Below are 17,500 nucleotides of genomic sequence, written 5' to 3' on the forward strand. Positions count from 1 at the left end.
GTCCTTAAAAGTTCTCCTCACCTCCTGTATCGGTAAGTTATGAACAGAGTTATATGCTTTTATAGGCCTGATTCAAATTTAAATAGGAAAACAAGGAGAACTTTTTTTTTTACGTACTGTGATTATTCAAGAAAAAAAACTCTCAGGATTTTGCGACATCGTTCGAAAAGTTCCTAGATGATTCGCGAAGTTTCAGTGAGCAGAATGCATCATGAAATGTAAGAGAATATTCGAAGGAAATGGGAAGGCATTGTATGTGCAGTATTTAATTTATTTACGTTTTTGAAAACGTAAAAATAAATGATTTTATTTCTTGGAGTTTTGTGATTTTAGATCAAGATACAGTGAAGTACTGAGAGGCTGTACTGAAGTATGTTCGTTGATTGTTGTAAATATATTTTCTAAGTGAGAAATCGTAATTGTACAATCACAGAACACTGCATAATCGTGAAAAGTGTTATCTACTCCTGCATCAAAGTATTATTTTATATATACACATATATATATATATATATATATATATATATATATATATATAAATGTATATATATATATATATATATATATATATATATAAATGTGTATATATATATATATATATATATATATATATATATATATATATATATATATATATATATATATATATAAATGTATATATATATATGTATACATGCATACATATAAACATACATACATACACACGTATATATGCGTGTGTTGGTTAGTGTGTATGTATGCATGCATGCATGCATGCACGTGTCTCTGTATAGACGTGTTTAGTGTGAGATATAATAGTAAGTATTTTGTTGCATACAAGATGTATAAAATTACGAAAGTCTGTGAACTTGATAGTATAAATGAACATCCTGTTGTTTTTAATAAAGTACAGACTTCAACTTATTGATAACTGGATAAGCGTGTTGGGTAGTATGCGTCATGTGTGTGAATATATGTACGGTATGTGTGCAAATATTCATCCAAAGTTTGTTCTATATATATATATATATATATATATATATATATATATATATATATATATATATATATATATATATATATATATACATACATACATACATACATACACAAGTATATATATATGTATATAATATATACATATATATACTTATATATAAATATATATTAGTATATATTTAAATTTATATACAATATACATTGTGTGTATGAGTGCTTGCCTGCGTGTGTAAATTTTGCTCACAGAGTGACCATAATTTTTTTTCTGATAAGACAATCCATTATTAAACAATATTCTGTTTAGAACTAAAAATAACGTGCTTTTAAAATTCTTTCCACTGAATTTGGAAAGTGTATTTGCCGATAACATTGTCTTTTACAGCCATCGAAATATATGGATCATGTAGACGGCGATGTTGATTCAACGGTTTTATCATCAGATTTTTTTCCAGAGAAGAGCTATGAATTTACACACGTCACGATCACACACACACACACACACACACACACACACAGATATTGATATATATATATATATATATATATATATATATATATATATATATATATATATATATATATATATATATATATATATATATATATTTTTTTTTCTTGAGATCCAGAGTGAATTTGGTATGTAGAAAAATCTTTCTAGATGGGTCACTATGATCTATTCAACATTTTGGATTAAATTTGCCATATTTTTTTAAATTGACTCTGGTATACCTAGGGTGTAAAGATCATCATTAAAGCCTTACAGCTTGAATGTTGGACTTCACAGGAGAAGAGATGCCTTTAAAACATGTGGCCCCTCCAGATTTTGGTCAGGAATGAAAGGTCGTTCATTGGACACATGAGCATCGTAGGTCTTGTGCAGTATGCAATTGAGCAATATCACTGAGAACTGGAAGTTCCAGTTACAGTCCCGCTAAAATGGAGGCTACTGGACGGTGTAAAAATGTTCGTGTGCGTGTGAGTGTGTATGTGTGTGTGTTCGTGTCTGGAGTCTGGAATGTACAAATGAAGGACTGGCGCATTAGATTTTCTTTTTTTTTTTTTAAGGAGATTCAAGCGAGGGTGAAGGGACTTGACTGCTTGTGGCAGCTGCTGGGTTTCGGCATCGTGCTAACTGATTAGATTAAAAATTCATTTAGCGCCTTGTGCGTTGCGTGCAGAGCTCTATCGATCTCCTGGCATGTACATATCAAAATCGCATTGCTCCTGCTGGTTGCTGCTGCTGCTGCTGCTACTGCTGGTATTGCTGTTGCTGTTACTGTTAATGGGTAGAAGGTGGTGGAGGGTTATGTTGTAGTGGGTATTTTTTTTTTTAATTGCAGCACCAGAAGGTGGTGGAGTTGTTGTTATAATTTTTTTTTTTCACAGTTACAGCACCAATAATGATAGCAGTGACATAAATTCAAAAAAATATCAGTCATTAAAATCCTCATTCATTGTAGTGATAATAATGCGATTAGAACCACCCCCATTCATTGCTATGATAATAATGCGATTAGAACCCCCATTCATTGTTATGATAACAACACGATTGAAGTCCTCTTTCATTTTTATAACAATAATGCGATTAAAATCTCATTCATTGTTATGATGATAATGAGATTGAAGTCATCTTTCATTTTTATAACAATAATGCGATTAAAATCTCATTCATTGTTATGATGATAATGGGATTGTAATCCTCATTCATTGTTATGATACTAATGCCATTAAAATCCTTATTCATTGTTTTGATAATATTGCGATCAAAATCCTCATTCATTGTTTTGACAATTTTGCGATTAAAATCCTCATTCATTGTTATGATAGCAATGCGATTAAAATCCTCATTCATTGTTATGGTAACAGTGAGATTAAAATCCTCATTCACTGTTACGATAATAATGCGGCAGTGATAGTGATTGAAATATGAGCAGATAACTCTAGATATAGCAGCAATATTAGAAGAAAAACCCCATTTAATGGACTTGCATTAATTGCATGCGCCACTCCGCATATCCCGTTTCTGTCGCTCAAATGTGACGGTAATGAACGTGGACAGACAAAAGGGTACATTTCACGTAACGTGTATCTACAGGATGGGATTAATTGAGCGCGGCGATGAACAACTTTGTTCTTATGCGAAGTAAGGAGGGAAAAGGAGATTCTTTATTAACGGGGTTAAGGGGTCCCCCAATGTAAGATTGATTAGTGACGGCAACAATGCATTTGAGGGAGTCATACTTGGAATTTAAAAAGTTCGCTTCTACGAAACTCAGGAGTGATTGATAATGTTGGATGTGTGAATGTTAGGAATACTGAAAATGCAGTTTTCTGGAAATTTATTTGTAGCTGGTTATCAAAGTCTGCATTCGCTAAGGTGTCTTTGCTTTTTCAAGTTGCTTTTTGTCTAAATGACAAAATGTCTAGAAGTCTGAATGCACAATATAAATGGTCACGTATTTAGCTTCAAAGTGATTCCTTTTTAAACTGTTGATATTTCAGTATTTACGTTATAGTTTTACTGCTGCTAAAATCTACCAAATTTTTGAAATTTAGACATTTTCACAACAGACTTTTTTCTGTATTGTCTCATCATGAGCAATTAAGACTAAGCGGTATGCATTGAGGCCACTTAAAAAAATATCGAAACATTTACGTTTGTTTTATGAAAGAAAAAACCATCTATGTATTCAGTGTCATTATGAGGGTAATGGAACGCTGGCAATCAGGAAAGATGTCCCAGTGACAGTGGCAGTTTTTTTTTACATAATCTCCTGTTATTGTGGAGAGGTAGTATACCAACGATTGCTGTTATGTAAGTCAGTGTGAGGAAATTCTGCGTGCAAATTTTCCAGAAACATTGGAAGGAATGCAGTCACAATCAAAACCAGTTCGAAGTGGAGTGAACTAAAGCATTTTTTTCTTTTTACTGGGAGTAACACGTCCAATATGTAAGGCAAAAAAAAAAAAAAAAATCAGTCTATTGAATTATAGAGAGCTAAAGTGCAGGTGTTTCAGTTACCGAAGACTAGTTGTAAATTTAATTCTTAAAATGTGTGAATATGTAAATTGGAAGGTTTACACAAGGTGTAACAATAACAATATGCAAATTGATAAAAATATTGACGCTCACAACACAAAAAGAGATATAAAATAATATACCAGACTAAAAGAAGCTGAGTCAGTACATAAAGGAAGATTGATAAGAACTTCATGAGGCTTCCCTGGCTATTAAGTGGCTTCTAACGAAAGATACTGGTTTGCAAGGTTTCATTGTCGATTTAGCAGTTAGCTAGTTTGTTGGTCAAAGGAATAGTCTTTCTTATTGATATCATACATCGGGAGAAGCTGCCATTTAACAGGATGTATCAAGTACACAACTGGATAAGCATATATGACTACTGGCTATGATTGTCATGTTAGAAGATTGACTTATTATAGTTCCAACGCGCAGAATTAAACATGGATACATACATAAACGTATACAGTCATTTCTGCAATTAATGCTTAAAAATTATTGCGTATGAGTGATAATATGTTGGTAAAATATTTCATTAATATCTGAATAAGTGCAAATATAAGGGTTTTATTTTTGAAACAAATTCTTACCAGCTGTATGATCAGAAACTTCCAAGAAATAAGGCACAAGCACTGGGCAATCAGTCATCATTTTCCATCTAGTTCTGTCACCAGTGTCAGTCTTAACATGTAATCCAGTTATAGGATTAATACTTTTTTTTCGAGACCAGATTAGGGAAAGGAACGTTACTCCTTCAGTAATGAGTGAGAGAGCGCTGACACATTAGTGCATTTTTTATCATTCCGGAAAGACATTTGGGAACGGTAAAGGAAATTGATAATAATACTACGGCAGATAACTTTTTTTTTGTCGTTGAGAGAGAGAGAGAGAGAGAGAGAGAGAGAGAGAGAGAGAGAGAGAGAGAGAGAGAATGTGTACTAGTGTTCGTTTACAAGGTGTGTAATCTTGAGACCTGAAAGGAGAGAGATAATGAGGAATATAACTCCTTCTACAACTACTATTACTACAGAGAGAGAGAGAGAGAGAGAGAGAGAGAGAGAGAGAGAGATTTACAAGATGTGTAATTTGAGACCCAAAAGAAGAGAAATACTGAGGAATGTAACTACGACTACTAGAGAGAGAGAGAGAGAGTTTACAAGCTATTTAATTTGTTGAGAATTACTAAGGAGAGAGTGATAGAGTTTACAAGTGTAATGTGGAGAGAGAGAGAGAGAGAGAGAGAGAGAGAGAGAGAGAGAGAGAGAGAGAGAGAGAGAGAGACTATACATTACACCTGAATTAGAGAAACAAATGAATAAATACAGACAAAAAAAAGGCAACCTCTGGCAGGTAATAACAAGGGAGGCGTGGAATAACGACAAAATAATAGGGTTAAAGAAATTGCATGACATTTGGTATTACGCCAAGGAGTGACAAGTAGCCTGTCGTTAAATATAACCTCTGTATAGCTGTTGTTATTAGTAGTAGTAGTTTTAGTAGTAGCTGTAGTAATAATTAAAAGGCTGAATTGTAAAAGAATTTTTGCTTTAAATTTAACTAAAAATAAAAGGCTAATATATAATATATTGTTTGTTTAAAATTATATTAATATAAAGTACAGGCTAATATATATATATATATATATATATATATATAAATATATATATATATATATATATACACATACACACACATATATATATACATATATATGTGTATATATATATATTACCATTGTCATTTTATTCTTATAGAAGTTTATGTAACTCATTTACAAATTGCTATTATTGGAGAGGAAAGCAAAGCATCCGTAATTATGTACGGGGTTACTACATACATAACGTGCATACTGCATTATATATATGTATATATGTATGTATGTATGTATGTATGCATGTATGTAAGTATTTATTTATGTTCGGCACAGTTGAAGGATGAAATTTTAAAATACTTGAATTCTTTTGCGCTTTGCCTTAATCGAGTTGTATAATTTTTTATTTTTATCCGTTTTGCTTTTATTTTGATCTTTTGTTTTCTACAATAAACAAGATAATATGAAACCTGTAGGGAACATTTTTTAGTTGCAGTTATATTTATTTAGTCTCATAGGATTTAGGATTTTAGGGTATTTGAATGCGGCTGTAATATCCCGTAGACTTATACAAGTTTTACATGGCTATTAATTTTTTTGGCTGTCTTTTGTAATGACACATTGGCTACATTCCCCCAGAGTATGATTGAGAGAGAGAGAGAGAGAGAGAGAGAGAGAGAGAGAGAGAGAGAGAGAGAGAGAGAGAGAGAGAGAGAGAATGCTGTATTTATTTAGCTGGTTTTTAGTTTTGAGTAATCTGGTACACATGTTTATGATTTATTTAATTGCTCATATTATTTTAATAAATTTTGTGACATGGCGCGACCCTGTCGTGTTGATAAGATCCCGGTAGTGAAGAAAATAATTCTCGTCTTTCATTCTTTCTCATACAGGAATAAGGGCTTCTTGCATAATCTTAACCAACCCATAAGAGAAATTACATTATTTTAGTCCCTCTACAAGAGACAATTGAAAGCATTAATTTAAACTGTAGAATCTGTGTTTGAAGGTGTTTTTTTGGTAAGCAAACTGGAAGATATAAATTTAAAATAGGTACGTGCTGTCATCTACACTCTCCTAAAGACTACTGTGAGACTTACATTTACAGTTAACCTATTTTAAATCCATTTTCAGTGTAATGGTAGTTTATTGTTAAGGTCACTCTAATCCATGCAAACACACATACACGTATCTCTCTCTACCATGTATGTATCTATCTATGTCTGGATATATATATATATATATATATATATATATATATATATATATATATATATATATATATATCGAGATGCGAATGCTTTAATACATTATTTAAAGTAAAACTCTCACACAACATACACACACACATACATATATATATTGACATATATATATATATATATATATATATATATATATATATATATATATATATATATATATATATATATACACATATATACACGCACACACACACAAACACACACATATAACACACACATATATATATATATATATATATATATATATATATATATATATATATATATATATATACATACATACATATAAATGAATGTATGTTTATGTGTGTGTGTAAATTGTATTAAAAAACAATATAATGAAGCCTTTGCCTCTGGAACACTAGTGAGATTAACTGTCATATCCACCATGCGTTTTTCGTTATCCGTTCGTGGTTTTCCCATTGACCAGTGAGCAAAAAGTTGGCCCCATTCCAGAGAGAATGGATGATAACAGCTTGTTTCTCTGAACCTGACTTCACTTTATTAAAATTCCTTTTTAATAAAACTCTACGGTCTCCGAGGGTAGTTTTGTTAAACTGCTCAGTTGGCATGTGGTAATTCCACTGTTGTTTTAATGCAACATTCACTTTGTAAAGTTTGTTCCTTACTTTTTTCCTTCGTTTGTTATAATGCTAATTAAAGAACGATTTGGGATTTATTTAGCAAATATACCATGTTTTATTTTATATTCTCCAAAATTGTAATCGAACATTTTTTTTCACCTGAAATTTTTTTCTGACTTGGATCAGTCACTGGTATCTGATTGTGGTAATGAGGTCTATATGTCATTTTGTCTAGATTTATGTTGGATCTTGTAGCGTTAAAATTTTAGTTAACTCCAAGCGATAAACAAGTCGCAGGATAGAAAGCTGTGTTGATTTATTATCCTTGATTTCCACTTTTCATCTTATATTTTAGGAAGATGAAAAGATTTGACAAAATTGCCAGATGTTAACTAGTTGCTTTCATTACCTTTACAAAGATAAAGTGGCTGAACTCAGAATTTAAACTGCATGTGTTTTGATATACTATTATTTTGTATTAAATCAGAATCATTAAGGTTCATATCATCTTTGTGTATGTCCATCACTTTTTAATCCTTATTCTAGGTAACTTAATATGTTTTACTTCATTTTTACGATTCTCACTCTGATATTGTGAGTGTACATTTCGTAAGTATGAAAACAGTGGCTCGGGGATCATCATCTGTTTAACTTTAAGAAGCATTGCGAATGTCTTATCGGGAACTATAAAAGGATGTTTTCTCGTATTTTTTTTTTTTTTTTGGCTGAATTTGCAATTAACCTATTAATTTTGCTAAACTTATGCATGTTCCCCAAGATGATGTTACAAAAGCAAGCGCATGCGCAACATCAGTTTTGCCGCCACGGTTGATTATTAGGTAAAACCGTTGAAGGCAAGATGCGAAAAGATGCCAGAAAGTGCGGGCAACTTTTCCCTCTCGCTTGCAAGTCGGTACCGCCACATTCACTCCGACATGCGGCCAATGCCTGCTGCTTTTCCCAGGCCATAAACCAGGATTCTTCCCTTTGTATTCACCGTTGGTCTCCACTCTCCGTCACTGCCATTTACACTCGCAAAAACCTTCGCTTCTGTTATGCCTTCCATGCTGACATCCACTCTGTTTTCCGACATTATTATAACCTACACATAACTCCAACCCTTTGCCATTTTCCATCCTAAAAGCAACAGAAACATTTTCCGTCCTAAAAGCAACGGTGCCACTTTCCATCCTAAAAGCAACGGAGCCACTTTTCATCCTAAAAGCAACGGAGCCACTTTTCATCCTAAAAGCAATGGAGCCATTTTCCATCCTCAAAGCAACAGAGCCATTTTTCATCCTAAAAGCAGTGGAGCCATTTTTCATCCTAAAAGCAATGGAGCATTTTTCATCCTAAAAGCAGTGGAGCCATTTTCCATCCTAAAAGCAATGGAGCCATTTTCCATCCTAAAAGCAATGGAGTCATTTTATATTCTAAAAGCAATGGAGCCATTTACCATCCTAAAAGCAACAGAGCCATTTTCCATTCTAAAAGTAACGGGACCATTTTCCATCCTAAAAACAACAGAGCCAATTTCCATCATAAAAGCAATGGAGCCATTTTCCATTCTAAAAGCAACGGAGCCATTTTCCATCCTGAAAGCAACAGAGCCAGTTTCCATCATAAAACCAATGGAACCATTTTCCATCCTAAATGCAACAGAACCATTTTCCATCCTAAATGCAATGGGACCATTTTCCACCCTAAAAGCAATGGAGCCATTTTCTATTCTAAAAGCAATGGAGCCATTTATCATCCTAAAAGCAACAGAGCCATTTTCCATTCTAAAAGTAACGGAGTCATTTCCCATCCTAAAAGCAGCAGAGCCAATTTCCATCATAAAATCAATGGAACCATTTCCATTCTAAAAGCAACGGAGCCATTTTCCTTCCTAAACGCAACAGAGCCAATTTCCATCATAAAACCAATGGAACGATTTTCCATCCTAAAAGCAACAGAACCATTTTCCATCCTAAATGCAATGAAACCATTTTCCATTCTAAAAGCAGTGGAACCATTTTCCGTCCTAAAAGCAACAGAGACATTTTCCATCCTAAAGGCAATGGAGCCATCGTGCATATTAAAACCAGTGGAGCCATTTTCCATCCTTAAATCAATGGAGCCATTGTCAATCTTAAAAGCAACGGAGCCATTTTCCATCCTAAATGCAGTGTATCCACTTTCCGTCCTAAAAGCAACGGAGCCATTTTCCATCCTAAAGCCAATGAAGCCATTTTCCATCCTAAAATCAATGGAGCCATTTTCCATCCTAAAAACAACACAGCCTTTTTCCATCATAAAAGCAATGGAGTCATTGTCCATCCTTAAAGCAATGGAGTCATTGTCTATCCTTAAAGCAGGGGAGCCATTTTCCATCCCAAAAACAACGGAGCTATTTTCCATCCTAAAAGCAACAGAGCCATTTTCCATCCTGAAAGCAGCAGAGCCATTTTCCATCATAAACGTAATAGAGCCGTTTTCCATCCTAAAATCAACAGCCATTTTCCATCATAAAAGCAACGGAACCATTGTCCATCGTAAAAGCAACGAAACCAGTTTCCATCCCAAAAGCAAAGGAGCCATTTTCCATCCTAAAAGCAACGGAACCATTTTCCATCCTAAAAGTAACACAGCCATTTTTCATCCTAAAGCCAGTGAAGCCATTTTCCATCCTAAAAGTAGTAGAGCCAGTTTCCACCCTAAAAGCAACAGCCATTGTCCATCCTAAAACCAATGAAGCCATTTTCCATCCTAAAAGCAACGGAGCCATTTTCCGTCCAAAAGCAACGGAGCCATTTTCCATCCTAATAGCAACTGGCGCTATAGACCCAAGGCGAGATTTTAGGCGCAGTTTCAACCGGTGTTAGTTTCCAGATTAGACTTCTTACCTCGACTGGACTCTGGTACTTTGAACATCGACACCAAAATTACACGTGTGCGTGTGTTAAGTACGTATACCCTATACCCATGTGTCTGTCACGAAGCTTTTTATATCCCTTTTAGCTGTTTCTGACGGGTTTTCACTTACATTTCTGACTTTGTGGTTATGAATACAAACTTGAACATTGCCCAATCAGAGGCGAGTTGTCTTTATGATTTTAGACCTTATTTAACGGTCTGCTTTTGATCTGTAAATATCCCATATAACTTTTTTTCCGTTCCTACCGTGTGTATGTGTGTGTGTGTGTTTTTTTTTCACCTTTAACTCTTGTAGTTTAACTTTTCAGAGCAGACTGAACAAAATCCTCATTCTTTTGGGGGTCCTATCTTGTTATGAGAATCCTTTATTTAAGCGTGGATCTTTTAGTGTAATATTCGTTCTCATACATTTGGGTAATTTCTTCAAGGAAGCTGAATTGTCTGCATTGTATACAAATTCGACGCTTTTCCTGCGTAACATTCCCAGTGGTGTGTCAGTTCTTGATTTTCTAGTACCACATCTTTCTGGAAACTTTTGTTTGTGGGTATAATATGTTGCCGTTGTTGTCTTGCCCAATTAAGTGGGATAAAGAAGGCTAACTTGTTATACTGCACAGCAAGAACTGTAGAAGAGCCATGCAGAATTGACTCGTTGACCCCTTGTGATAGGTTTTCTGATAATTAAATACTGATACCACTATATAATTCAGAGATTCTGGACCATAATTCCCTGTCAGTTTAAACAGTTGAATGCTATGTTGAGGGGATGTGCATTTATATGTGCACTTACGTACAACAAGGATAATTATGTGACTAGTAGTTTGGTAGTTACTCTTCTTCATAATTGTGACATCTTCAAAATTCGTCACATTTGTCGTTTAGAATGGTTTTAACAGTTGATGTTTAGTAATTATCTCATTTGTGTAGGCTTGCATAAAATAATTGTGCTTATATGTCGTAATTGAAGGTTAACTGGCATAAGAATATACATATACCCACACACATATATATATTATATATTATATATATACAGTATATATATATACAGTATATATATATACATATATATATATATATATATATATATATATATATATATATATATATATATATATATTTATATATATATGAAGTCCCTAACTTTTTGCACTTGTTATCAATAATTTCAGTGTTCACCAGATTGCTGAAGGCGAAGTGATAACGTTTCTTATGCTGTAGAAGATACCAGAACTAGAAATAACCGTCGATTTTGAAATTATAATAACATTGATAATAATATATAAACAGTTATTGATCACATTTCATCCTAGAATTTATGAATATGTTACTTTTGTTGTTATGGTTTTGTTTGCATTAAACGGACTATGGAAGGGCGATATGCCATGATCCAACATATTTCATGCCCTTTTATAAATAGCTTTTTTCATTGCAAAGTTGGTAACTATAAACAAATTTGAGTTCCTTGTGTCCATTGTTCTAATTCCTTAGACGCTAGTTTACTCGGTCCTCACCAGAGCTGTGATGACGGGTTTGAAATTCATCTCTGTAGTCGTAATACAATGAAGTATTCCTCAGCAGCCATTTCTCTCTGGGATAGTCCTGGCTGTCAGATTTATGACCATACACGAACGCAGCCTTGATTTATCTTTCTTTTCCATGTCTCCGAGTTTGGGACACGTGAGTTAATGGATATCCCATGCGTCCAATGCTGAGTTGGAGTTCGGGGCACGTGAGTCAGTGGATATCTCATGCGTCAAATATTGAGTTTGGTTTTGCACGTGAGTCAGTGGTTAGCTCAGGCGTCAAATCAAATTCCGGGCTGAGTCAGTGGATATCTTTAAGTTTGAGGGTACGTGAGTCAATGGACATCTCATGCGTCAAATATTGAGTTTGAGTTTGGGGTACGTGAGTCAGTGGATATCTCATGCTTCAAATACTGAGTTTGAGCTCGGGGCACGTGAGTCAGTGGATATCTCATGCGTCAAATATTGAGTTTGGGGTATGTGAGTCAGTGGATATCTCATGCGTCAGATACTGAGTTTGAGTTTGGGGCACGTGAGTCAGTGGATAACTCATGCGTCAAATACTGAGTTTGAGTTTGGGGCACGTGAGTCAGTGGATAGCTCATGCATCAAATACTGAGTTTGAGTTTGGGGCACGTGAGTCACTGGACAACTCATGCATCAAATTCTGAGTGTGAGTTTGGGGCACGTGAGTCAGTGGATAGCTCATGCATCAAATACTAACGAGTTTGAGTCAGTGGATGACTCATGTATCAAATACTGAGTTTGAGTTTGGGGCACGTGAGTCAGTGGACATCTCATGCGTCAAATACCGAGTTTGAAGCACACGAGCCAATGGATATCTCATGCGTCAAATACTTGTTTTTGAAGGTCCTTTTAAATCTAATTTATTTTTATTTTTGTTCATCTTTTAATATTGTTTTAATAACTGATCTCGTCTTTCTGTATTTCCTGTTAACTTCTGTAACTTCTTTCAAATGACCACCACATTCTTTGGAAGCTTTAATTTCAAGTCAGTGGCCTCTGTGGGCTCGTTCCATGTGAATAGCGGTTAACTCTCTTAATAATAATAATAATAATAATAATAATAATAATAATAATAATAATAATAATAATAATTTCAGTTGAACAAGTAATGTATTATTCGTCAATTCGTATTATGATAACTTATCATTTTTATTTCTGTTTCTTTGTTCCTCTTCACTTTGTGAAATTCTCTGGCAATGTTACTTTTAGAGGTAACTATCCTGAATGCCAAGGACACATATATCATGCCTGATCTTGTTAAAGGTCAAGTCTTTGATTTTTCTTTGGAAATGTCAGGGTTTTGAGAGAGAGAGAGAGAGAGAGAGAGAGAGAGAGAGTCGCCGTTAAAAGGCGCACAGCTAATATGCTTTACAAGCTTTGCTGAATACGTTCTCAAACGAAGGTAGTTGTTTAGTATTTGTTAAGAATACACAGGTAAGCATGTTAAGCTCTATGACGCCTTCACGAGTGAAAGTCACTGTTTAGCATTTGTTAGGGAGTTAAGAATACTCATGTCATAGCATTTGTTAAGGAGTTAAGGATACTCATTTCATAGCATTTGTGAAGGAGGTAAGGATACGCATATCATAGCATTTGTTAAGGAGTTAAGGAGACGCATGTCACAGCATTTGTTAAGGTGTTAAGGATACGCATGTCATAGCGTTTGTTAAGGAGTTAAGGATACGCATGTCATAGCGTTTGATAAGGAGTTAGGGAAACGCATGTCCAAGCATTTGTTAAGGAGTTACGGATGCGCATGTCAAGGACGTTAGCTGCCAGAAACAAAAATCAAGCATAGCCGTTAGTGATGCTGCGCTGCATAACTGAGTACCCCGCGCAGAGGGAGATTTAGTGAACGTGCAATTGCATTCAACTGTTCGTAAACCACCGAGTAATAAATATCGATTTTGGCATCATCGCCGGAGGAGTCGTCCTGCGGAGGAATCCGAGGAGATCCTGAATATTCTCTTATTTATTCTTTTCCAAGCGAAGTAGGTGCTGAATATTGGATGGTCCTCTTGGTACGCACACATTCTCTCTCTCTCTCTCTCGGGGTTATTTTCTGGACGGTTACGTCACGGCGAGACTCAAGTACGCTGCGACCATCGCGCGCCCTCTCCAAGAAATTCGACATTTGCAATGCAAGTGGGTCGCGAGATTTGGATGGAAGCGAATGGCGACACGTAACGCTTTTGTGTCTCGCTTATGATTGGTTGCGGAACGCACGAGCGCACAAAAAGAAACACTGAGATTTTCCGTTTGTCTGTTGGTGATAAAAGTAGCCTTCAGGTGAAGCGCTCGCTCTCAATTGGACGCTTGACTTTCGTTCTTATCAGTTGGCTAGACTTTGTCGATATTAGTGTTGTAATTCACTACTTGCTGTTCGTCTGGCTCTAACTTTGATAAAAGCAGCCATCAGATAAAGCACTCAGCCTAGAATGAGACGTGTTACGTGCTTATCAGCGAGAAAGTCTTGGTAAGATTAATTCAGTTTTATATCTGGCTTAGACCGGGAAATTTTTTATTACTTCCTTTCATAAGGGATTTCAATCTATTTACGAAATGGTTTCCACAACAAATAAATGACAAAGAGGAAATTATTAGCATAATATAATTGTAGATACTGAAGTATGTATATATATATATATATATATATATATATATATATATATTATTATATATATATATATATATATATATATATATATATATATATATATTTATTTATATTTATTTATTTGCATTTATATAAATAAGTATTAATTATATCATCCCGTTATTAATTTTTTCTTTGCCATTTATTTGTAATGTAGAAATCATTGTGTAAATAGATTTATGTCCCATAAGAAATAAGGAATAAAGCATTACCCAATATAAAACCAGATATATATATATATATATATATATATATATATATATATATATATATATATATATATATATATATATATATATATATATATATATATATATATATATATATATATATATATATGTGTGTGTGTATTTCTCGTTTGAACACGTTCATTGAATTTCATTTGCACTGTAGTCACTCTGACATAGTCTCGTGTATTTTGTACATGAGTAACTCACTCTCATTATAAAGTCGAAAAGATAATCTGCCATGGATTTCGTTGCATTTTTAACAGTCACTCTGACACCCTCTCAGAAACGGATTTGCCATTCATAAATGTAACTCATCTTTATAAATGAGAAAAACGATAAATTTGCCAACAATGGTTAAACCCTGTAATGAAAATGGAGAAGAAAACTAAATATTAGTCACTGTTAATTGAAAAAAACATATATACCCCTTAGTTTTGAAGACCACTGAGACGCTAATTAACAATGGGCTAAACCCTGTAATGAAAATGGAGAAGACTTATTTTTATATGGCTAAGAACCAATTGGTTAAGAACAAAATAAAATGGTTGAACAATAATCAGTTGCTTGAATACTGTCCGCATGCTTTGCATTCATCTCGCGAGGTTTTAGAATAAAAGAAAAAAAATTAAATGTATCGCGTTCTTTTTCTCCAGACAAGAAACAAAATGACAAGGCTCGACTAGAAGTTGCTCTTAATCAAGGACACTGAAATTTCCCTTGACTCAGACGTTGGTCATATGACGTCACTGAGCGCGAGGGGTCGGTGTGAGGGGTCCGTGCGTCCCTTTTTGCAGAGGGAGGATGGGAAGGGGAAGTACAGCCCGGCGAACTGGTGGGATTAGTGAGGGGAAAAGGGTCTATCTCCCCTCCCCACCATCTCCCCATCGTGGGTTTGGACGTGTTGAAGGGAAATCGTTGTTGGGCGTTGATTAGTTCTCCTCTTACTGGGGCAGGTGGGAATGATTGCTTTGACTTACCTGTGTCCAGAGGGTCTGAGAGAAAGTTATTTTTAGCTGTTTTGTTCGGGTCTTCCAACACTTGTTTTTGTCTTCAGTCTGTAAGAGAACTTTTTCCGAAAGAAAATTTATACGTCTTATTAGAAGGGAAATTCATGAGAACCTGTGAGCAAATATTGACTTCCACATTACGCGCGATGTTTGAGATGATAATATTTAAAGGCGAGTTTGTTCTAAGAAGAAAGACTTTGAAAGTTCCTAATGAAATTTAACTATTTTTCTCGTAGAGTTTAGAGTCTGTATGTTTGCTGGAGCGCTTGAATTTTCCGTGTTGTTTTCTCTAGCTCCCAACGGGACAAGAATTTTTAGTACAGGTATAGGTGGTGTAGGGACATACTTTTTTTTCGGTACCAGCTACATTAGCTTTTCGACATTAAAGGTTCTTTTCGAATATTTTTGTTAAAGCTATTCATTAAAGTTCTTGTATGATTATGGCATCATCATCCTAGGAAAGGAACTTGTTTTTTAATTTTCATTATTATGTAACTGAGAATTTTGGATGTTGTCTCATTTAGGTCCTCATATAGATTTTAAAATTTTGAGCTAGCAGTGTCATTACTGGGCATTCCTAGTTGTAAACGCCCGTATGATTTAAATTTACATTTTAGTTTTTTGTGATGAAATTTTTTTTTAATGAAATAAACTGGTTTGGATCAAAGGGAACAGTAAAAAACCCAGCGACTATTCCTCAAAGTTTGATTTCAACTCTTCCATTTTGTTGATGTGACACAAGACCATTCCTGTAATAAGCAGTTGTCCTTTGTAACGAGAGAGAGAGAGAGAGAGAGAGAGAGAGAGAGAGAGAGAGAGAGAGGTGGGGGGGGGGGGGGTTTAGTCCCCTCAGAGCATTATATGGGGAAGCCCGATTCTGCATCGTATGGCAAGATTATTCTGGTATCCAGGGAGAGATGTATCTTCGGATCTCAGTAATATTGGTTATATATTTACAAAGCGGATGTATCGGGATTGGGCTTCTGGGAGATTATACAGCGACTCTCCTGAGATGGGGTAAGACTGAAGAAATACCGCAATGAAGGAGGGAAACGCGATGCAAAATTTAGCTGATGAAGGGAAAAAGGAGAAACACGATAAAGGAATAATAAGGATTAACGTGATGGTTCAGTGCTTTTTGTTTTTTTACGGAGGGGATCTATTTATTTGTGATGAAAGTACATGTCGTCATTAGGCTTATGGCAATGGCTCGTTTGATATAATATTATGAAATTTAGGGTGTTATGCCAAGCACCGGGGCTCTGTCGGCCGTTTAACTCTGAAGATAGTGAAAAGCCAAGAGATCCAGAAAATAGAGGAGGTGAAGTACAGGGATCTAATTATGGAACATAGAGAAGACCTCACAGTTAGAGAGGTTGGACAGCAGTCTTGGAGAAAGGCAGCGGGACTGGAGGTGAAGTCAAAGGCTAAAACGAAGTTGCAGCTAGGGGCCGAAGGGGCTGCAAATGCTCACAGTGAACCACGTGAGTTGCACTGACCTCTCTACGGGGATATGGTAATTGCTAAAACTGCGTTAGTTTTTAGTTATTGTTATCAAGTCTCGGTGATTTTGTTTCATATTTCGAAAACTGTTGGTTCTGCTGATGATTGTTATAATCGAAGCAACAATTATCATTTAAATTATGAAAAATTTGTTTTTGTGGAGTTATTACCATTGTTCATAATTGTTATTTGCATAAC

General features: G+C 34.9%; 1 protein-coding gene across 1 annotated transcript in view; it reads left to right on the forward strand.

Moving 5' to 3' along the window:
• qvr (protein quiver) overlaps positions 1–17,500 on the forward strand; it is an 878,528-nt gene that overhangs the window by 1,667 nt on the left and 859,361 nt on the right. Inside the window, exon 1 of the mRNA XM_067095895.1 lies at positions 1–32. This exon is cut by the window's left edge and continues 1,667 nt beyond it. Coding sequence (XP_066951996.1) covers positions 1–32 — 32 coding nt within the window. The remainder of the gene's footprint in view (positions 33–17,500) is intronic.

The sequence above is a fragment of the Macrobrachium rosenbergii genome, chromosome 52 (genome assembly GCF_040412425.1).
Source record: "Macrobrachium rosenbergii isolate ZJJX-2024 chromosome 52, ASM4041242v1, whole genome shotgun sequence".
Lineage (NCBI taxonomy): Eukaryota > Metazoa > Arthropoda > Malacostraca > Decapoda > Palaemonidae > Macrobrachium > Macrobrachium rosenbergii.